General features: G+C 38.9%; 1 protein-coding gene across 2 annotated transcripts in view; it reads left to right on the top strand.

Annotated features, from left to right (window-relative positions):
- The window catches only part of TMEM154 (transmembrane protein 154), a 479,239-nt gene that overhangs the window by 175,419 nt on the left and 278,341 nt on the right, over positions 1–25,479 (top strand). For both annotated transcript variants that reach the window (XM_044062046.1, XM_044062045.1), the window contains exon 2: positions 13,044–13,433. In XM_044062046.1, coding sequence (XP_043917981.1) covers positions 13,044–13,433 — 390 coding nt within the window. The remainder of the gene's footprint in view (positions 1–13,043; positions 13,434–25,479) is intronic.

The raw sequence follows: 25,479 nt of genomic DNA, 5'->3' as shown, positions 1-25,479 counted from the left end.
GATGATCCACACCAGTGGTCACCCCCCTAATTGGTCAGGTTTGACCTTAAGCAAATCACCCTTGACATCCACATCCCAACCCCAAACCCCAGTAAGGAAACCTCCTTAAAAAACTTCTCTAAAGCCAACTTCATGCTACTGAAGTCAGAAGTGACAAACTTCATGACACCCATGCAGACGGGATCTGAAAGTTCGACTGCAGAATCCTGTACTAAGGTACTGTATGAGCACATCCACTAATGCATGAATCGTGCAATCCCAGATAGAACCAAGATGCTCTCCTCCAAAAAAAGGAAGCCAATCTGGTGGTCCCCTGCTATAAACAAACTATACAACAGAAGGAAGAAACTGTTGCAGAAAAGAGGAAAATCCCAGGATGCAAAAAACTCCCGCACCAGCCTCAGTATGAAACTGAGATCCCTCATAAAATCCTCAAAAGCTAGTTATGAAAATAAAATTGCCAAAGATTCCAAAGACAACCACAAGGCGTTCTATAGTTATGTCAAGAATCTAAATGGCAATGCTCAGATCTGCTCTGAGCTTCAACAGAATGGCATTAAATATACTGATCCCAAGGATATTGCCAATATCCTGGCAGATTGATTTAGTGCCAACGTCACCCCCTCTCACCCTCTAAAGGGCCCATCTCAATACCAAAAGCTTGCCAAATCATGGCCACACCGGTAGAAACCGCACTCTCCAAAGCTAAGAATACAGCATCCATGGGGCCAGATGACATCCCAAGCTGTGTACTACATGAACTACAAAAAAACTGGCACCTTACCTAAGTGTCATGTTTAATCATAGCCTCACCTCAGGCTTCATGCCCACTGAGTGGCGCACAGCTACAGTTATCCCACTCCACAAGGGGGGATCCACCTTGGATCCCGGGAACTACCGTCCCATCAGTCTGACGAGCCTGATCTGCAAGGGCATGAAACGCATTATCATGGAACGTATAAACAAAGACATTGGCAACCTTCAAACACTGGACCCCACCCAGTTTGGGTTTGTGAAGGGCCGATCTTGTCTCCTGAACCTGATTGACTTCTTCGAATCAATCTCCAGAGCTGTAGATGAGGGTAAGCTCGCCAAGGCCTTCAACACCATCCCCCACTCTGGAATCATAGATAAACTTACTAAGCTGGGCATAAATCCCTACATCACTTGATGGGTTGCCAACTGGCTTACTGACAGAACCCAGACTGTAAAAGTAGCCGACTCCAAATTCAGCTCCAGACAAGTGATAAGTGGAGTACCTCAGGGTTCAGTCCTGGGACCACTCTTGTTTGGCATCTACTTCTCTGAAGTACAGGCCAACACTAATGGACTCTGGCTAACAAGGTTCACAGATGACTGCAAACTGGGAGCCATTATTGAATCACCAAATGATGTGGATATTTTACAAAAGGACCTTACAGAAACAGATGTCTGGTGCCAGAGCCATGGGCTCAAGCTTAATGCCAAGAAATGTATAGTTATCCCCTTTGGAAAACAACATGTACCCATGAATTACCACATAGGTGGCAGTACATTAAACATCGAAAGTGTGATGAGAGACTTAGGTACACAGGTGTACAGTGGTCTCACTTTCGATAACCACATTGCCACAACAGTCAGGAAATCCTTCTATGTGGCACACCTCATCACTAAGGACTTTTCATCCAGAAAAAAGGAGGTCATTGTGCCACTACTCATCCCTCATTAGACCCATAATAAGTATAATACCCAGTTTGGTATGTACCTCACAAGACATCTGCAACATCTGGAAAGGCCACAGAAATACCTCACTAAAAGAATCACAGGCCTAAAGCAGATGCCATATGCTGACTGTCTAAAAAACTCCAGCTATAGTCTATGGCATATCGTCTACTCAGAGGCAATCTCTGCTTAACATAGAAGGCTATGTCAAACCCTGAGCTGTTGGACATGCTCCACTTAAAGAAATCCGAATCCCTCAGAGCCACACGCTCCAGGGATCTAAACCTTGTCATCACAATGAACAAAACATACTGGAGGGATAGGTTCCTGACCCAGAGACTCCTCATACTCTGGAATAGACTGCCCATACATGTCAAGCAGAGTGCCTCCTTGGCCGTCTTCAAAAGGAACCTTGATGATTGGATGGGAGATAGGAAATTCACCCCGGGGATCATGTAAGTTGCCCTGCTAGACAGGGGTCCAGAGAAGTAAATATTGTGGGAAGAAATATCCAGGGAATTGTTATGGCTAGGCTTGTATAGGCCCTAGGGCCGATAGCCTAGTACCAACCTATGAACCTATGATTTTTTTAATGTAATTTCCCATTAGTCCAGTGATTGCATTATAATTCTGCAGGCATCTTTACATATGTAAAATTGAAAAAAAAAAAATTATTTCTAGAGAATACTCAAAAAGAAAATGACAGTATTATGAGAAGTAAGTATAATTGTTATGGAATACATAAGTGATTAAATTAAGTTAACTTTAATTCTGTGGTGCCATCCCCTTATAGTTTCCCATTATCATAGTGTCCTCCATTTCTCCTTACTCACCAGTCCAGCCTTTGGCTTCATTCACTGGAACCTCTAACTGGTCGGGCACTGCAGTCTTCTGGCTCCTTATTAAGAGAACCTGTGGAGGAAGAATATGGTGGATGAGGAAATCTATGAGATGTCACCCATAAGTGCCACTGAAACTAGTCTGGTGGTCCAGTATGCAGTGACACAATATGAGTACTGAAAGCAGTTTAGCACAGCACAGTCTAATGCATTTCATTACACACACACACACACACACACACACACACACACACACACACACACACACACACACACACACACACACACACACACATATACACACCAAAGCAGAACAGGTAGTAGCTGAGATTTTGTTAGATTTTGGTCTCTGCAGTGATTTTTCTACACACTCTCCACGGTAAAGAGTAGCAGCTCTGAGGTCATCTGATCCCAGTCTCTCTCTGCTGACTCACTGGCAACTTATGTTCATTCCCAAACATAACTCTCAAATAGTACAAAGGATGCCCTAGTATGTATATGTGAGACGTGTGTGTGTGTGTGTGTGTGTGTGTGTGTGTGTGTGTGTGTGTGTGTGTGTGTGTGTGTGTGTGTCTTTATGTATTTGTGCACATACACATGGGTTTGAATGTGTGTGTTTCTGTATGAGGGGGTCCTATAAAGTGGTATCTCCTCGTAAGCTTCTGTACATTAACCAAGTACTATGCGAAAGCTAAATTCAAGTAGTTGAGCGTGTTGGGTGTGAACCTAAAATGTCATGTGAGCCTATTAAAATTTTAAAGCAGAATTGGTCTATTTTCTATAGCTCTGCTCCCCTGCAAAAAAAAAAAAAAAAAAAGGAAAACAGATACAAAAGCTGAAACAGTACATCAGGTATTGACTTATTGACTGGCTGAAAAAAGTCCTTCTGAGAACTGTTAGACTGAGTCTGTCATTTCTTCACTGCATAAGTATGAAGGAAGCATGCTCACCGACAAATTGTATATTTTCACTCAGCACCTTCCTTAGGTGCATACCAGTGGACAGTGACAGTGACCAAAGAGTATGCAACTAATCTAAGGACAATTTCTTTTAGTGAGACATTTTTTGTCCAGTTCCCTTACCAGCAAAGAGGTAGTAAGTTTTATTTTATTTTATTATTATTATTATTATTTATTTATTTTTTTTTTATGTAGGCATTGCACGGTCTTCTCCACATGTTAATAATGACATTGGGGGTGCTCGGCGTCCCAGTTTATGCAATCCTGTTAGCATCAGTTGAATTTTTATCACCCCACTGGGTTTGATTATGAGAAACTCCAACTTTGGTTTTAAATACTTTAAAAAAGCTTCAGCATTGCCCAATATAATGTCAGAACGTTTTGAAGACCCATGTAGAGGTATCCAATGTCCCATTATCCCTAATCTGAGACATCACTTGTCTCACCAGAGTGCCAAATAGCCTACTATCAAGTACCTGAAATAAAGAAAATGATCATGTATGTTTATAAATAACACTTTTATAAGAATGTATAAGAAAATTACATATAGTAGAGGTTTGCACTGGTTTCATGCTTTTACAGGACAACCCACCTTTTTTCCAAAAAAGTTTGGCAGAAAACTGTCTAATCAATAGGATGCAATACCAACCCCCACTTCAGAATATACTTATTAATGATAAAGTTGTAGTGTACTCTAATCAGATTGCCAAAATGTCACTGAAGGAATTCAGTTTGGATGACCAGTAAAAGTTTCCTATGTGGCTTATATATTTGAGGTATTGACTTTGAACTCAGGCTTTTGGAAAAAAAATAGATTTCAAACTAGTATTTAAGCATCTAGTACTCAGACCATTGTGTGTACTTTTAAGTCATAAAAATGGGAAAACATGCAGATCCAGTGGGATATGACTTCTTCTAATAAACCCGGGTGTTCTATTTCTAACTGAACCTTTACTGGGCATCTTTACTTCATCTATAATACCAAGAAAGTTTTTGTTAAGCTGGAAGTTAATTACTGTCCTAAAAATGGAAATACAATGTTCATATTGTTTTCCATCCTATATTCCCTACAACCTCCTTTATGTAAATAGTTTGAGAGAATTGTGCACAAACAAGTTAGCCAATATAAAGAGTAATCTTCTGCGTCCTGATAATCAACATGGCTTTTACCTGCAGCATGGAACCCAGACCATTTTGATCAAATGCATCCAGACCTTTTGCATTGCACTGTACAGCAATAAGGTGGAACTATTTTTAATTTAGTGGAGCATAACTGGATTGTGGAAAACATGTTGGCTTCTCATTCTTATTGATAAATTGTTTTAATTTATTGGTTTAATAATTACTCTTCTAATAGAACAACTTGATTAAGTTTGTACTCTTTCATAGGTTCATAGTTAAATACTAGGTATTGACTCTGCAGACTATGGTATGCCTAGCCAATAACCAAGACTGAGCAAAAATGAGAATTAGACTTGGTACTTTGTGTCTGGGAGGTAGAAACCTAAACCATTATGTCACCCCTAAACTTCAAACCAAATACTTGGAAATTGTTTGGATTAAGAAACATCAAGATGTGCAGTGGCAAGCCGGATCTTCCATGTGACCTCTGCATGGCAAATGGGACATGCACCTCTGCATGGCAAATGGGACATGTAATTATGGTTACTAATAGAGTACTAAAGTTTCAGTCATTTAATAAACTTAAATAGAAAATAAAAATAAAAATAAAACTTTAGACCTATCGCCATTCTATTCCCCCCCTTTCAAAAGTAGTGGAAAAATGCATACATACATAAGTCATGCAATACCTAGAACAGGAAACCTGCTCACACCCACACAACACGGCTTTCACCCTAAACACAGGACTACTACTGCCCTTATATCCTTTCTTAACATTATTTCTTTAGCCAGAGATAACAACAAACTTGTCTCTTGTCTTTTCGCAGACCTTTCAAAAGCCTTTGACACTGTGTCTCACTCACTTTTACTATCTAATCTATCTAACCTTAATTTCTCTACTTCTGCTGTTGCCTGTTTTTCCAGCTATCCCACTGACTGACTGCAATCAGTTAAATGGCTTTCTGCTTTCTCCCCTTCTCTCTCTGTTAAAATGGGTGCCTCACAAGACTCTATTCTTGGTCCTTTACTTTTTAATATCTTTACCAATATCTTTATCTGACCCCATTCAACCCTGGTACAATATGCTGATGACTCTACAGTCATCACCCTTGCTGACACACCTTTGGAACTCATATCCACCACCCAGGCATCCTTTAACTCAATAGAATCCTGGCTCTCAAAAACTCTACATATCCTGAACCCTAAGAAAACAAAACTCCTACTTTTCCTACCTAAAATGTCAAAGACCTTAAACATACCTTCTCTATTCAGTCTGTCAATAATGCTCCCATCAAAGTAGAAACAAGCACAAAACTCTTAGGTGTCATCATAGCTGATCAACTTAAGTTTGATCTACATGTTAATAACTGTATTCAGAAGCCTCTCCTAAAACTTGGCCTCCAGTGTAGAAATAAAGTTTCTCACTAACAAAACAAAAGTAACCCTCTCTCATGCTTACCTCCTACCCAGTCTATTCTATTGCTGACAAACCTCATCTCCTCTCTCCTTACTAAACTTGAATCAGCATATAACAAAGTAGCTAGATTTGCTGCAAACCAAACATATAAGTCACACCACCGCCTCTCACATAAATACTTAAACTGGCTAGAATTACCACACCAGCTTCTCTCTCAACTCCTGATTATTCACTCCATGCTATACCAGCCTACCTACTGCCCCAGCTTATCTCCTCTTATCTTTCATTGTTCTCCCACCAGATCTCTACGCAGCTCAGACCAAGACCTTCCTCAGATCTATAATGTACTAAACCTCACCAGTACCGATGTAGCTCCCATTGTGGTTTAAAGGAAAATGTATTATCTTCAAAGGCACACCCAGCCACACCCACAGCTGTGCAACGCAAAATGGTATGTATATCTTAATCTAAACAATCACCAATAACTTGACATGTTAACTTAAGGACTACTGACCTACTTATATATTCATTTGTATGTTATGAATCTATGTCAAAACATCAACTTCTCAGAAAGGAGATCTTCATATGCTTGAGGCCATGTGACTGACTTTCTGAAACGTTGAATGACACAAAACAACAAAAATCTATGTTTTTACAGGGGGGGGCAATCCTCCCAGCACACCCTCTGCATATTATATGTACCAAATTTGAGATAACACTACAGTAGGGAAAAGGGTAGCTTCCCCAATTTCCACTGTACCGCAATCTCCATACAAAAGCTTTGACTTTTTGGAAAGTTGGTCATACAGTCTCGACCATATAAAGTGCGATTTTCTGATGTCAGTCTTCTGAACAGGATCCATAAATACATTTTATATATATATATATATATATATATATATATATATATATATATATATATATACTTCATGGTCCCAGAATTGTATCATCATCATCATCATCATCAATCCACTTTTTCCTATTTTTCTACATGGGGTTGGGGTATTGTGTCAACTGCTGTCACCTTTTCGTGACTCAGTGCTATTTTACTACCTTCTCGTCCATCTATCACTTGGCTGGATGTCCTTGTTTCCTCTTGCCCTCTTCATGTCTCTTTCAAATCTTCTTCACAAAAATTGTCTTCTGCTTTCCTGCACATGTACCATATCACAATTATCTGTTCTCTTTGACCTTCTGTGCAACTATTTATTTGGTCACAAAACTGCAAAGAGAGGGAGCTCGCCACTACAGTGTTATAGTCAAATAAATGTAAATTAGCTATTGCAGGAGCTGACAGACTGTGACAGCAATTGATAGTAACACCTCCCCTAATTCTCAACAGGATGTGTATTTCATGGACTTAAGGAGAGTCATGCACACACACATATACATACGCGCACTTTGGTTGACAGTTATATGATAAAGGATAATCCCCAGAAAAGGGGAATATGCTCCTTCCCTGGGGATTGGTTAATTAGAAAGTTAGTATATATAATTAGCAGGGAAGGTGGGGGAAAAAGGGCTTACCCCCCTGCAAAAAACACTTTTTAAATTTAGCATGTTCCAAGGAATAACCTTGGTGAATGCATAGATGAGTGTCAGCATTTGTATTTTGACGTTATTGGGCTGAGATTAGGCACATCAATGTAACACTGATTTGATAAATGCCACCAGCTCCATGGTTATATATATGGTTGCTGTCAAAAACCTCAAACATTCATATGAGTGAATGTGTTTTTTTAAGCTGAAAATAAAAGTGAACGCTCCTATGAGTGAATGTTGTTTTCAATGGATTTTTTTGCCGCTAGAGTTTTATATGGGATTCTTGCGCAATGGGGTAATGGAATTTGTTCTAACCCCATTGTTGCGCGATCTCTTAATTGGTGTGGGGGTGGGGGGAATCTTGCCACCTGCAAAGAAATTACTTTTAATTTTTGTTTTTGATCATTTTAGATTCAATTTAAAATTATCATTCTGTTGATTGTCAGTATTATGAATGTTCAATGTTTGATGGTAGACAAACACACACACACACACACACACACACACACACACACACACACACACACACACACACACACACACACACACACACACACACACACACACATGCTTTTCAGCACTGGCCTATGAATCCGTAAATGTGCTAGTGAATCAACAATTGTATTTGATATCCAAGATAAATCTTCCTTCTTCTTTGGAATATTGTACTGTAATGCAAAAGGTATGTTCTGTTTGTGAAACAGAACTTGATGACTTTGTAGTATATGGTATGATAATGGCCTCTAACCAGTAGGTTTATATTTTTTTTCATCTAGTGCCAAATATGTTTTATGGTACAAGTTAATACATTAATATTAAAAGTACAACACTGTATCTGTTTAAGCAAGTAAATGGATAACAAACAATATGGTACATATGGTTTTTATCTCATTTCTGTTAACTTATTTTTCATCAACTTACATTCATTTTTATTTATGTATATAGCATAAACATGTTATATGCAAGTAAGTAGTGAGTCAAACAGGACATATAAAACAATCTCAATTATAATATCAATTCATAAAAAATAGGTAGGCTCTGTAAAGCAGATTAGCTTTCAGAGACCTCTTTTAAAAGTGCTGACAGTAATGCTGTCTTGAAGCTGCCAATATAGTGAATTCTGCAAGAGTTTGGCCCAGCAAGAAAACGGATGTGATTAGACACTTCCAGATGCATCTTGAAAATTACCAGCCGCTCCTTGTTTGCTCAGAGAAGTGGGTGAGTCAGTTGGTATGGCAACAGCGACTATTTATGATAACTCGGACCTATAATGGGCAGGGTAATGTCCATTAGTACCACACTTACCAGCATCAGTGCCACTGGAATCCAGTACAGACTGTACAGCACATATATGATGTCAGTGTGTTGGAAAGTACCCATCAGCAGCCTGGCTGCTGAAAGATGCACTAGCTGTAGGAAACCGAGGTCACTACTGCAAAGCCCAGGTAAAAGGCATTGTGGTAATACAGTTATAATGAGACCAAAGTAAACAGCTAACACAAGGTTCTATAATGGAATTGGGTGCTTAATTGTCACATTGTCCCTCTGACAAAAATAAAATCATTTAACAACTTTTGTCACTTAGTTCCTTTAACACAGCACACCATCAATGATCCTGTCAAGATTTTGCACTCTAGATACAGACTCCTTGTGAGTCCTTTCTAAATAATTTCAGGGTAATACACAAAGCATTAGAGAGTCTTAAAGGAGTTTTTTTTTTGCAGAACCAAATCTCATTTGAGTATTCATCATCCACGTTAAAATGGTCAATCTTTAGAGGATTCAAGATCTGCTATTTGATACTGAGGGAAGGAAAAATATAACTGAGTATTGTCCGCATAACAAGGGCATGATAACCCTTTGCTCTGAATGACCTCACATAGTAAAAACATATACATTATAAACGATGATAGACCCAAGACAGAGACCTGCAGAATGCCACATTGTAAATGGTAGCTAAAGGAAGAATTGGTTCTGGAAACCACCTGTGGCATGCACTCCAAGAGATGATAGGCAAACCAACTCAGAATGTTGGAAGAAAGATTACAGTGGCAATATAGCCAGAGTGCCAAGAACCCATGATACCTGGTCTTAGAGACTGCCAAAAAATCAAGGTGATTCAAAATCATACACCATCTGTGTTTTTTGACACCTGATCATTAAGAACACTAGGTAGGGAGAACTGCATCACTATTAAGATGGCTGCTATCAGATTTATACAAACCAAAGAGTTCATCAGCGTTTTAAAGGGCTAAAGGTTCATATTGATAACCATCTTATTAACTCTTCCAATCAAAGGAAGATTCTAGAACAAAAAAGGAATTTCCAGGCTATGAAAATTCAAAGATGGGGTGGCACAGTGATGCAGCAGGTAATATTGATATTGATATTGATACCCCAAAGAAAGAAGTTCTCTGGTCTGATTCTTGGGTGGGATGCTTTCTCTGTGGAGTCTGCGTGTCCTCCCTGTGTTCATGTGGGTTTTCTCATGGTGTTCCAGTTTCTTTCCAAAATTCCAAAGATATGCAGTAGGTTTACTGAACACTCTAAACTGGTTATAGGTGTCAGTGCATGTGCGTGTGTCTCTAGGTGATGGTTGGTATTGATTAACACCTGACCCCACATGCAAAAATGGGTAAAAAGGAAATTGTGGGTGGATGGATAGAGAATTCAAAGATGGCTTCTTAAGGACCAGGATAACTAAAATATCTTAAGTAAATGGAAATATTCTGGACCTCAGCAAAGACATGCAGTCTGGAAAACACTAGAGCTAGGGCATACAGGACGAATAAGGCAAACCTAATTTGGCCAAGATTTAGGTTTATATGTTGTGAGGTACAACTATATAATGAAGTATGGCTGCCAACACTCCAACCAGTCTGCAAGTACAAAGTCTGGATCTTTGTTTATTCTAGTAGGTGCACCTTACAAAATTTCAGGATTAATCTATTCATCCTTATCACTGAAAAACAGAGCAGCAAATTCACCCTCAGTGACAGAATAAGATTTCTAGTTCTCAAGTTGGGCAGGACTGCAAAAACTGTCATTTGCAAAAAGGTTTGCTGTCATTTATTCTGCACAGCATAGATTTCCTTCTGCATGGCAGAGATTTCCTTAAAGAAGAAAACTGCCTACTTCCAACATAGGTTCATAGGTAGGTAGGTACTAAGCTATCTGCCCGAAGGCATTTATAAGCCTAGCCAGAATGTGTTTGCTATCGCCGCCCCCTTAGATTAGTTCCCTGTGCTTCTGTCCAGCAGAGCCACTGAAGTGATCCTTGGGGTAAACTTTCTGTTTCCCATCCACTCGTCAAGGTTTCTCTTGAAGAGTGTTAGCGAGGAACACTGCCTAATGTAGATTGGAATCTTGTTCCAAAGCATGGGAAGTCACTGGGACAGGAATCTATCCATCCAACACGTCCTATTTATTATTGTGGTGAGGTTTAGATCCCTAGAACGTGTGGCTTGAGGGGATAAGTTTTCTTTAGGTGGAGCATGTCCATCAATTCTGGGTTGGACATGGCCTTGTATGTCAGGCAGAGATCACCTCTAATATTTCTTTGTTTACGTTTTATCCTTCTGAAGGTCTGTCCTTCTCCAATGGCTTTCCAGTTTGTTGACCCTCTTTCATGAACCTGGGGTGCTTATGATTATATGAGGCCTCACACTTCCTAGCTGAAGTGCAGAATCCACATTATGGAGTAAGATGACACAGAACATCATTGTTTGTGTTCTTATAAGTAACACAAATTGTTCATGATCATTGGTCTCTGATGAAGTGCAGGAGTCAGGTCATACTCACCACATTATATAAATTCTCATACTCGACCAATTTAAGACTGGGTAGCCTATCCTGGAACTGAATGAGGAGACAAGTTGGGCAGATGGCTGGCTCTACAACCACATTAAAAGTGACCAGGCCTAACTAGAAAACTGAGTCTACTGAGTTATCTTTTAAATGGACAGCAGAAGTAAATACCTGACAAATACAAACCTCTTCATAATTAATAGGAATTTACTGTTAAGAATCTTGACCCATTAGTAACCCAGAGCTCAAATACTACAACCACTATAAATTAGCTAGTTTATTAGTGTGACACTGCTGACTTGAAAGGAAACTCGGTGAACTCTTGCAGGAACATTTTCTCTCATTACTTTCGATGAGTGGCAAATGAGAAGGAAAGTACAGTTCTTACCTGTCTCCAGAACATGTTCCAAGGAGTTGGTGACCCAGACAGAATCCTGTAACAATTCGTAGGAGGATCCAAAGCTAAAGGAGGAACTGCTGCTGCTTTTTGGAGTGGGGTGGAGAACTGCTATCAGGATTTCATTAGGAATGTAAATCAGTATCTCAGAATAGACTGAAAACAATACCTGACTTTTAAAGAAAGGATTCATGGTTGTTTATAGTTCACTATATGGAGTTGCCAATGAACAGGTCCCAACTAGCCTAACATGTACACTAGATTCCCTGGGTATTAGACAGGAACAAGATGGCAAGATGGGCCTCTATTAACTAATGATTTCATTTGTGAATGGTACAGAGAACCCTGGAAGGAATCTGGGTATCCTGTTTCGAGTACTTTGCCAGAAACAGTTTATGGTTATTTTGTTCCAGAAGATTTCTTTGGACCACTCAGCACTTGCAATATTGAATTTTTTGTTTAATTACTGTCTTCTATTCCTGTTCATGTGTCCCTGGAAGGTTCCCAGATGAGTGTGTAATGAGCAGAACAAGAGGGCAGCATTCTCTCATGCAAACAACAGAGCCCCTCTGACAAATTTTCCCCCTTTTCATGTAAACAGCTCCTGCCAGATCACTAGTCTCCTTCAGAAACTCACTAGTGGGATGGAACCCTGAGAAGCATACCCTTTACACACAACCCCAGGGAGACGTGGGTAGACAAACCCCTCATCAGTCCTTCCCTGAAATGATCCTCCATTAACCAGGCATTTGTTTAACTTGGGTTGTGGAGAGCACAGAATAACACCCTAGCCCTATGTGTCAGCAGGCTGCTATTTGCAGTGCTACAAATGTGTTGAATGTATGCCTAGGAGAATGAAATGTTGGGGCAGCCAGTATGAGGTCATTATCATAGGCCAAACCCCATAATTTAAATGTTCAAATGTTAAAGTGAAGTATAAAGTAGAATACTGTAAAAATAAAAAAAAGAAATTTGATAATTAATGTTTTGGACAACAAAATTCAGGAACAGACCGATACTGCAATAGCTAACACCTGAACCCGAAGCAGTTTATGTGAAATTAAAGAATATCTAGGTGAAAGAAATCTAGTATTGTTAACTAACAACAGCTTAGAGCTATACAAACAGCCACACAGATGATCATTTCTGATTGAAACTCATTGTCAGACACGCTAAAAATGCAAAGTCAGTAAGAAAAAGAGGTAAATATATAAGATATCTCCACTTAGCTTACTTTGTATGCATTTTTGTTTTTGCAGCACTTTCACAAGAGGGAAGTGAAAACAATACATCACCACATTATGGATTAGCACCTCTTGGAATGTCCAGTGATGGCAATGACTCATCACAGTCTGACAACGGGAATTCTACTCTCAGACTGCTCACAACATATTACCAGACATCTCAACAGAAAAGGCCATCTAGGACATCTGGGCAGAGGAATCCATATCGATCTACAGCAACTTCTTCTCTTTTTCTGCTTCAGACAAGTCGACCAGCTTCAAATCTGACAAATAATTCGACCAGCTTGGATTCACCAGACCTACTTCTTATTATCGTAGTATGTGCAAGTGCTGTAGCGGCGGTCGCTATAATGACAGGGATCATTTTGTGCATACAGCACCACAAGAAACAAAAGTTCAAAAATGGTAAGTGCCTGTAAATGTTTTCTAACAGTGCAGCACATACCAGGCTAGCTTAGAATGAAGAGTGTAAAATTTTTTGTTAAAATGATGTTGCTTTAAAGCTAGAAATTTAGTTTGCAAGATACAAGGCAGTGTATATGAGGATAAGTGATTATTGTGAAAGCTGGAATTCGGTTGCAGATCAGAGACACAAGCTGGAACTAAGTTGGTGTATATATTTTGCCAAAGCTTTAGTGCTATTCATTTTCTTGTGCTGTCAGCAAAGCAAAAAAACTACACACACACACACGCACACACACATATATATATATATATATATATATATATATATATATATAAACATGTAAATATATATATATATATATATATATATATATGGATAGATAATATCTTTGTAGAAAACTACAAAAATACTGTTAAAGCTTCCTGTGTTCTGGTAGGTTGCCAGCTTATAAAAGTAAGTAATTGCAAGGACTGTGCACTTATGATATTACAGGATAGCTTCTTGGCAGCTTGTTTGAGTACATTTTATTTATTTTTATTTATTTTACATTTGTTGACCGGGAGAGTCTGACTGGATACATGTCCATTTTCAGCAGAGGCCCAGGGAGAAAAGTTCCACAGATTAAGAACAAACAATTATGAGATTTTTACATAGCAAGCAAGTATTCATAGGAAAACACATTATTTAACAAGATTCCATAGTTTTAAAGTTACAAAGCACAATATTCATTGGTAGTGGCAAGTTTTAACAAAATTCCATAGTTTAAGTTAAAGTAGGACTTAGAATGCACTGGTTTACAGTAATACATTGATTGAGACAAATATAAGTAAAAGGGGGATGGGAGTGGATGTTAGGGTTGAAAGTAAATCACCTCAGAACTGAAGTTTGGTTTTCCTGAATAGACTCACAGATAAAAGACTTGAGGAATATGGAAGTTTTACTCAGTTGGTAAATTTTCCTGCTCTCTACCAGGTATTTAAAAAAAATGGATATCTCTCTTAATACCCATTCTGAACAATTCAACCACTTCAGAGACAAAATATGAGTTCCCTAAACCTGATTTAAAGAATTAAACTAATTAAGGCTTGAGAAAAGATTTGCGCCAGAAGTAGTGAGACAGGCAGCAAGGAAGAGATTAAGAACAAGACAATTATGGGATAAGTTGTACTCACCGGTAATTCCATTAATAGTAAAAGTCACAAAAATATAGTGTGATGTAAGAGGACATAGAGCACCACAGCATAGGTCAGACTTAGGGCAAAGTTTGAAATGTGCTAACTAGCTGAAAGAGATTACATGCATATACTTTTTATGATATACTCAAATTACTGCATGAAAAAAATGAAGCCTTTCTCAAATCTAACTATATTTGCAGTTTTTCAGAGATACATGAACAACTGATCAAGAACAGAACTAATCAAAACCAGAATTTTTGCAAGTGATCAAATTCCCTGCACCCCCAGCCCCTTGTTTACACATACAAACCCCACAATCAGACAACAAAGAAGATTTAGGCTATCCCTACTACAGCAGACAGTGGTCTCATGCAAAAATCAATGCCATACTACAGGCAATGCAATAAGAAGCATCTTAAAAGTAGAAGCTTTGAGCATATGTAATTAATAAATTAGAACCTGATCCAATCACCCTTGATCAATGGCAGATAAAGCTTACAGCTGAAATTAAATTAAGTGGAAAGACTGTATTATGGAAAAGATGATATTGCACAGCTGATAAAATAACTTTCAAAATGGCATATCATGAAAGTACTGCAGCCTGTACATAAAAAGTGACAAATATTACTTGTGTGAGATGTTTTGAGAAGAAGACTAAATTCTAAATCAGAAATCAAGATACTTTAAAATGTGGAGTATTGAATGTATATTTGTGGAAATTAATGCAAACTCATATCAGTGGCAGTAGAAGTAATTTGCTTCATTCATTCATTCATTCTGCAATACCTACCTGATTTTTCCTATGCAGGGTTGCAGAAGGCAAAAGCCAATCTCAGCAACGATGTGCCCAAAGAAGGAGAATCGGTTTTGGATGGGATGCCAGTCTATTGCAGGATGCACGTGTACACTCACTCACTCACTCACTCACTCACTCACTCACTCACTCACTCACTCACTCACTCACTCACTCACTCACAAAACACACACCTACCTAGAGGCAATTTTTAAAGGCTCAATAATTCATCTAATGACATTTCTTTGTGATGTGAGTAGAAACTAGAGTGACCAGCAACCCCTATACACAGACATGGAGGGTGTGTAGACTGCAAGCAAAAGGCAGCATTGCCAGGAACCACAGCTGTGAACATAAGACAACAATGGTATATGCTGTACCATTTTGCCATCCTGCAGATTTATTTTTCGGCCTTGTGTCACAGAATGCACATTTTCCTGACATGATTTTGCTCCTGATGTAATTTCATAGTCATTATTTTCAAATAACTTAGCCATAGCAAAAACGCATTGTTTGTTATATGTGAGCATTGCCAGTCATTATAATCAGGAGGTAGATTGAAGACATGGCTTGTTTTGTATGTACAAATTGAAAAGGTTCTAAGCAAACACTCATCAAAATGAATGCAGTCAAACAGCTTTCCACAGTTGTGGAAAGTCAGCGTTAAATCTGATTGTACCGTTATACATTACAATGTTATTATCACTGCAATAATCAATGTTACTAACTTCAAATAATGTTAGTAATGCTAAGTGATGAAAACAGTGGACCAGATTCATAAAGGTATAGTGACATGTACACAGCCATGTATATGTCATGGTACCTTTTTGCTATTCGTCACGCACCCATATCCAATGTTGCATGGTCCTCCAAAATGAAGACACACAGCACAGTGAAAGGCTGACACTGCAGCCATGCTAAAAGCTAATGAGGCATTTTGGGGAAAGGCATATATTAATTAGCCATGTATTCTCTACCCAGAATTGCCTCATATTTATATGGCTGACCAATTCAAGAAAGAGCTCAGCACAGCCATTCCAACCATGTCAAAGTACTTAGCACAACCAAAAGGCTGTGTTCAACTGCTGAACACCAGCATTGTAGGGCGGAACCACTACTCCCCCAGGGTTTAATTTTAAAGTACCATAATGACACTGACAATGAAACTGAGACATGAGGATGGACAGATACACTAAACAGCAGAGATTCATTTCTAAAGTGTCATACTGGCACCAATGTTACTACAGGGACCGGGGATGTGGAGACCACTAGACCACCAGTTTTAAAGGGAAGTGCCATAATGGCACATAAATCAAAAGGGTGCTCTGGGGCTGAGGAGGATCCACCAGACGCCAAGGACTATAGTTTAAAGTGTTAGACTGACACCAACATTATTATGGCTATAAGGTGGTGAGGCGATGTACACTCTGCAATGCTGTACCGGAACCAGCATTGCAACAGGCATGTCAGGGTGGGGGCATTCACTAAACACCAGAGGGTACTCCATAAAATGCCCTATCAGCATAACAGGGATAGGAGGAACCACTGGACACACTCTAAATTGCTGTAATGGCTCCAACTGTTGCATGGGGATGGGGGTGGGGGAGTCACTGAACACCAGGGTTAAGTGATGTCATGGAACACACTTCATAAACATGATGAGGTGGAGAGAACCACTAAACCACCAGGGATGACTCTTTAAAGTGATATAACAGCATTGACAGTGTGACAGGGATCGAAGGTGGGGGGATAAACTAGACACCAGGGCCTGATATATATGTGCCACAATGGCAGTAAAGTTTTACAGGGTTGGGGGGAGACACAGGAGGGTAGGGACAGGTACAGGGACTGTGGTGTTTGTATGTGTGTGTGTGTTTGTGTAAGAGTGATTGGTGGGGGGACTTCATTGTCTTCATGAGCAGCAGGTTACACCATAATGTGAAGATCAGCCATGATCTGCATGTTGTGGTAGTAACTAAGATTCAGAATATATGCAGATTAACTAATAATGAGGTCTTACCTTGTTGTGGCTTGCATGCTCCTGAATTGCAAATGGGCATGTCGTGCTGGAAGGGCTTTTCTAGAGCAAGCTGTACAGTTTACACTAGGAACTTTAATGACTTCCTGGGAATGTCAAGTAAGGAATAATGACCAACAGAATGGATGCATACTTCTCAACCTTTTAAACCAAAAAGTTTGGACAAAGCCAAAAAATAATGGGGGACACAAAGACCCAAAACCAGGGACAAATTTTTAAATATTATTCTTATAAACTTAAGAAAAATAATAGAATAAAAAGGTTTTACATTAGTGTACATTTTTCTGAAGGACACAATGTCTGAAACTCAAAACTCTGTCATTATTTAGTGACTTAACTCCTCAATGCTTTGCAGGAAAACCACAAACTGTATGAGGAGCTGATCATAATATCAATAAGCTTTATAATAAAAACAAATAATTTTGAACAAAAGTAAGAACAGTAATTACCAGAATGGTACAGCCCTTGTCACTGAAATAAACAATTCAAGAGCTTAATAAAATCCACCAAAGCCATGTTTTAGGCTAAAAAGCTACCCAAGTAAAGACAATCACAAGGCATTTTTTTAGTTATGTTTGTAATCTCAAAAAGCACAATGTTGTAATCTGCTGAGCTAATTGTGAACAATGTTACCTACAATGAGGCTGAAGATATAGCAAACCTAATGGCTGATACATTTAGCTCTAACTTTACTCCTGTCTCCCCTGTGTCTGTTCCTAAAATACACCTGAAATTGGCTTGCCTTAATCTATCACATGAGACAAAGTCCTAAAAGTGCTATCAAAAGCTAAAAATACTGCATTGATGGGTCCTGAAAATACCCCTGAATGTATCTTCTTAAATAGCATGAAGCACAATTTAGCCACACTCCTAACACTGCTCAATCTCAGCTTACATACAGGTTTTATACCAAATGAATGGAGAACAGCTACAGTCACTCACCTGCATAAGGAAGGACCTTCCACAGACCCAGGCAATTACAGACTCATAAGTCTGACCAACTTTTCATGTAAAGCTATGAAAAGATGTATAATGGAATTAATCAATCAGGACATTGGGAACCTCCAAACACCGGACTCAGTTTTTGGCAGGTCATGTTTACTCAACGTGGTGGATTATTTTTGAAAAGTCACCAACGTAATAGATGAAGGCAAATGGTACATGCCACATACTTCAATCTGGCCAAACTTTTGACACAATTCCCACTCAGGCCTAGTAGAAAAGCTAAATAAACTGGAAGTAAACCCTTATGTCACCTGCTGAATTGCCAATTGGCTCGCAGATAGGATGAGGATAATCAAAATAGGGGAAGTTACCTCTAAAAAGAGACCAGTCACCAGTAGAATCCCCCATTGTTCTGTGCTGGGATGTCTTCTGTTTGACATCTACTTTTCTGAAGTAAAAACCAATACCAAAAGACTCTGGCTGACTAAGTTTACAGATGACTGTAATCTAGGAGCAGTCATTAGATCCCCAAATGACTTAGCCATCCTGCAGGAAGGGTTATCTCAAATAAATAACTGGTGTCAAAATCATGGTCTGAAACTAAATGCCAAAAATGCATTATTGTATCCTTTGAGAAGTCATCTACTCCTGGGAATTACCACATTGACAAAGTTCCCCTAAGAGTTGACCCAGTTGTTTGGGATTTGAGAACTTATGTGGATGGTAACCTAACTTTTGATCAACATGTGTCTGTTGTTGTAAGAAAGCCCTTCTATATTGCATAGCTTATAAACAAAAGGATTGTGTTTAGTTCTAGGGATGTCACTCTCCCCCTTTACTCATCACTCATTTGGCCAATCATTGAATATAATACCCCTTTTGGCATGTATCTGTCATGACATATGCAACAGCTGGAATGCCCACAAAGATACCGTAAGAAAAGGATACAAGGCCTAAACAATATGTCCTACATGGACTGACTTAAAGCTCTGCCACTATACTTGGTATCCTACAGACTGCTAATAAGTGACCTCTGTCTGGCATACAAGGGATACGCCAACAAATTACTGATAGACTGACTGCATATCGGCAAGTCAGATGACATCAGAAATACTTGGTCTAAGGATCTAAACCTCTTCTGCAACATCAACAAAACAGTTTGGAGGGACAGGTATATTTCACAGCAGATACCACTGTTGTGGAACAGACTCCCCATCCCCATAAAACAAAGTTCATCCCTGTCCATTTTCAAAAGCAACTTAGATCTATGGATGGGAAACAGAAAATTTATCCCAGGACTACCCCCTGTACAACTAATAGATAGTGGCAGCTCCTAAATGATTTATCCCATGCATGGGTCCCCTCAAATTATCTATGGTATGATCCCAGTTATAGGTAATATATAATTATTGACCATGGGATGGGTAAGACCAATTTTTAACCAAAAGTGGTAGGTTATTTTGAGCACAAAATGGGAAGTTGGCTAGGCTTAAATGGCTCACAAGGGCAGCTACTCTGGTACTTACATAAGAACCTATGAACCAAAAAAACGAGGTAAAAATCTGAATGTTCTGCAAAACTGAAGTCAGTTGAGAAGTATAAGTGGGTGTTATACAGAAATAACCAGCCAGCCACTGAATTGTAGGGCCTGATGTCACAGGTGAAATGCCTTTCCACATCTGGAAGGGCCAATATTTCATAAGAAACTCCACTATGGAGGAGGTTATCATACTTACAGAATGGCCTTTTTGTTTTGGATAACTTTTTTATGTATGGTTCTTAAGTATTTTATAATGCCTGCATATGCTTTTCAGTATTTTGTCAGAAACAAAAGTATTCCCTTTCGTTTTTCAAACAGTATGTTTAATTAGTTTATTTTTGTGTTTCACCAGTTTACTATTTAGCCTTAAAGAAAATGGCATGTACTTAATTATAAGAATCCAAATGGAATTTTCAATAATGTTTTGGTTCACATGCCAGATTAATAATTCTGAAGATAAAGAAGGTGGGAACCACAAACTTTGGTGTGTTTTAAAAATGAAGATGGGTTGAGGAGGGTAATTAGACCAAACTAGGACATATATAATTAACAAATGAAAATAAGTCATTATATAGAGTCAATATTTTGAGGATCTTTATATTTGTGTCTCACTTGAACAAAATATTATTTTTATGTTTTGTAACTTTGTCATGAAGTATGTTTCACAATTACTATGAGAAATGCTATTTTTTAACAAGCTTTCTCACTTTTATTGTGGACTCATTGGGGTACATGAATAGTACAATGTAAGCCGAAGTCAAAACAATAAAAATGGAAATGCTGCAAGTACATGATTATCAGATCATAAGGTGGCTCATAGGTTTGGTACTTTTTATTATTTCTAATTGACCTTATTATTGTGATCTTCTGAAGTTAAAGTGATTTGCAATACTTTTTAAAATGTTCTGTGTTTTGCTTTGGATGCATTGTGATAGCAGTATTACTTACCATAGTGGCAACAGGTATGTGTGTGTTTTCTTGGTGGATTATTTATTTCTTAGCTGAAATTATCAGGACAGAGCTTCCACTGGAGTGCTGAATCTTATTTTTCTGTGAAACTTTGCCCCTGCAGCATAACATCATAACATCATGTTATGTAAACAGTGCTAGACTAGACCTGAAAATATTGGAGCATGACAGTTTTTTTTTCAGAGACTTGCCCAAAGATTCAGAAACAGCCCCACAGCTCACTGCAAGAACTGCTGTAAAAAGGGGCTGTTTACACAATGCAGTAGTTAACACACACACACACACATAGACACACACGCACACACACACACACACACACACACACACACACACACACACACACACACACACACACACACACAATGCACACACGCACACACGCACACACACACACACACACACACACACACACACACACACACACACACACACACACACACACACACATACACCCCATACCCCATACCCATCTCTGTGTTGTCAGAATGTCACTGATGTCTCCTTTTCCTGCCTTCTAGATCATGAATAATTACAGTCAGTCTTTGTTCTATTGTTAATTTTGGCTTTGTCAAAATGTATTTGGCTACAAAGTTGAGAGTCTCCTTATATCTGGACTTTCATTCTCCCTTGTAACTCAAGAACTGTTGCAGGCATTAAATAATGCCCAGTGACATCATAACATGATAACAAAACCCTTTTTGTATTAACTTGTTAGTGTAATGCGTAAAAGCTGATGTTTCCTGTGGCAAGCGTGCAGGGTTTGAATCCCTTTTACACTCCTTTGCAATTTTTATTTTTGTTTTCCAACTGTCACCTCTTGCTTTCTCTAAATCCCTGATGTCTAGTGGTGATGCAGAGGACTAGTATCCTCTCTGGGTGGGTAGAGGGTTGCAGTAATTTTTAGTGTTTTTAAGGCATGCTATTTTATAGTATTCCCTCTGGGGTGTAGTCATTCCTCCTCATCCACTTTTGTTTATTTTTTTTATAGGTGCCTTTAAGGAATGCTATATAGAGTTTCCCTGGTGTCAAGTGGTTCTCCTGCCTCTAAGTGCCATTAAGGCATGATGATCTAAAAGTATCCCTGGAAGCTAGTGTTTCCTCTGACACTAAGTGCCATTAAGGCATGAAATTTAAAAGTTAGCCCCAATGTCTTATGGTTCCTCCTGACCCAACAATGTTGCTGGAGTTTCTCATTAGTCTTGAGGAATCCACAGGCATGACAGCCCCCAACCCAAACAAACACACATTCACACATTTATTCCACACACATGCACAAACACACAGACCCCTCCCCACACAATCACACTCACCCATACATACAAACACACACACCTCTAACCTATCCCCTTACCAACCCCTCTACTGTGACTTCTCAGGCAGACATACACACTCACACATACACTTGCGCATGGCATCCCTTACAGACACACCTCACGTGACCCCCAATACTACCTTTCCTCTAAACTCACTAGTACTTACCTCTACCACAATGGATAAACACAAGTATTTGACTGTGTTCATTACCATGACTGGCAAGGAGCAGCCATGCTAATTTATGCAACCTTTTGTGATGCTTTTGTGAATTGCTAGGTTGTGTAAATGTTTTACTGCAGCAGTTTTGCAGAACAGCACATGGCTATTTAGCATATGCCTCTCCCCTAGAATGTCTCATTAGCATTTAAGATGGCCACAGAGGCAACCCAAAGTGATGCTGCACTCTGGATGTGTTGCAGCACTGTAGTAAGACTGTCTCTGAATCAGAAATTGTTTCCACAAGGTGTACACCTTATGTACACCTCACAGTAACCTTTCTGAATTGGGCCTTTGCTCTTATTTTTTTCCTGGAGTTCAACTATGACAGGATAAAAACAATGTAAATGCATTCACATTCAGTTTTGAAATCTGAACAGTATTGAGCTGGGTGTTTTACTGTTTTTTAAGAAGTTCCATTAAGTTTGTGCAATGGTGAAATAGGATCTATGTGTGTGTTGTACTGACAGTAGCTTCTTGCTTGTTGCATTACATTTTAAAATGGTTAACTGTGAGTCTTGTTTCTGTGGGAATAGTTACTCATTTATGTATTGTTTTCAAGCATCTAAGCCATGTTGTGATGCGAGCCGTACTGTACAAAACTCTTAACTGTCCAAAATATTGCAGAATGTCCCCGACTAGATTTTCATGCACACACATGGAACTTTAACTCAATACTGCTACTTACTTCATACATGACTCCCATTTGCACATCACAATCTGTACTTTGTGATCTACTCCCAGCACTATCACCATTCAACTCTCCTGTGTTTCACCCTCCAAATAGTTTCAGAAATAAGTCTTTGTTCCCTTGTAAACCACACTACATATCAGCCTTACAATTTCATACTACATTTTCATCAGAAATAAACAGGACACATTACATACACAAGAATTTAAATAATTTAAATAATGCACCAGATTTCATTCCATTGTCTAACAGCAACTTTGTGTGTGTGCAGCACACACACACACACACACACACACACACACACACACACACACACACACACACACACACACACACACAATCTGTGAAGCATCAGTCATTACAGTGTTCCTTAGGAATTTTATATTCATTGCTAATTTTATATTTATTTCTTATTATTTATTTATTAACATTTGATTACCGGGAAAGTCCGACTGGGTAGAAGCCCATTTTGAGTGTAGGTCTGGGGAAAAAAGCACTGAATTATTTATTACAAAACATTTTAAGAACAATAATTTTACAATCTTCAAAAATAAAACAAAACATCTGCAGTTTAAATAATTATAATAAATTAGACATAATATAAAATATTGGTTAAAAATTGTTACAAGGTATATGACAATCGTTTAATATTTAGAGAAATTTTAGACAGATTGTAGAGAAATTAAAGGTAAGTTAGTCTAATACAAATAGGAACTGCAATATGGAGTGAGGGGAAACAGGCTTATGGTACATTTAGAGAGAAAGTCAGAAAAGAGAATTAGAAGTAAGGAAATAAGTGAAGAAGGGAGAGTAAGGACATATAAAGAATGAAAAGACATTTGTTCACGTTTAGGGCTATACTTTATTCTGGATTTGAGCAACAACAGAGACAGATTTTAGCTAGGAAAGTTTGAGTGGTTTTGAAAGATGGGAGGGAGGGTATAGACCTGACGGATACAGTTAAGGAGTTCCAAGCCTTATCAACTTTGTACAAGTACAGAAAATGTCCAGCACACTTGCTAGGTTTATAGAAAGACAGGCATATTTGGTCAATGGATCACAATGACTAACTGGGAACACAGTTGTGTAGAATGTTTTTTAGTGCTGGACAAGAAGATGGATGCTGGATAATTTTACAGGTGGTAAGAAGGTGTGTATATGTTAGTTGATGTGGCAGTTCTAACCAGTTTAGGCTTTTCAGTGCTATACAGTGGTGGGTTCTGAAATGGGTATGTGCTGCAAATTTAGCAACTTTGTTATAGCGTTGTTCAAGTTTTAATTTTTGTGAAGCCTGGAGGTTAGTAAGGATGGGAGCGCCATAAAGAAGAGTGGAGAGGAGATAAGTAGTGGCAAGTGTTGCTTTAGCTGAGTCGTTGAGAATGGTTTTGGCTCTGTAAAGCATCCCTAGTTTTGATGAGTGTTTCTTATGCAATTTTGTATATGCAGGTCAAATGTAAGATTATCATCCATCACCCGTAATAGTTTGCTATCGGAAGTAACTTCAATGGTTGTATTATCAAGAGAGAGAGGACTTTATTTTGCTTTTTTTTTCATGAGAGAGGGATTTGAGGAAAAAAACATGTGGTCTGTTTTGGGTTGAGAATGAGTTGTGAGTTACAAATCCATGTTTCAGTGGTTATTAAAGCTTTCTGAGTAATTTTTTGGAGGTGTACCATGTTGGCAGATGTGCAAATGAGAGTGGAATCATCTCCATATTGTATTAGGGTGGCCTGCTGTGTGGAAGTGGATCTACTTTACAATGCCGAAATTTCAGAATGCCTACAACCATATGGTCGACACCATATGACCGACATCTGAAATCTCGACATTGTAAGTAGACCATGAAAAAGGAAAATAAAATTTCCTTTCAACTGCTAGCGGGGGGCTATGCCCCCCTGCATCCTCCACACCCCCCTTAACTTTAATATACCAACTCTGAGCTTGCACTACAGTGCAGGAAGGGAAATCTTTCCATTCTGCACTATAGTGAGATTCCGATTCCGCATTGTCAGCATTCCGAATGTCGATCATATGGTGTCGGCCATATGGTTGTTGGCATTCTGGACTGTCGGCAATGTCAGGTAGACCCGTGGAAGTATAGAAGGTGTTGGTGGAAATGTTAAAGAGGAGGGGACCAAAGATAGAACCTTGTACTATACTGATGGTAACTGGGAGGTAAGGAGAGAGAGTGTGGAGTGCCATTTTACTAACTGATACTTATTTGACATGTAGCTTTTGAACCACTGAAGGGTGGGCTGAGAGAGACCTAGTAAAGACATTTGAAGTAGAAGTTTGCTGTGACAAACATTGTGTCGAAGGCTTTAGACAAGTCTGGAAATACGAAAGAGACTAGTTTGCTATTAT

Source organism: Protopterus annectens, chromosome 2.part1 (assembly GCF_019279795.1).
Source record: "Protopterus annectens isolate FY-2018-M chromosome 2.part1, PAN1.0, whole genome shotgun sequence".
In the NCBI taxonomy this organism is placed as follows: domain Eukaryota; kingdom Metazoa; phylum Chordata; order Ceratodontiformes; family Protopteridae; genus Protopterus; species Protopterus annectens.
Note: the sequence above shows the minus strand (reverse complement) of the source record. Positions and strands in the feature narration are given on the sequence as shown.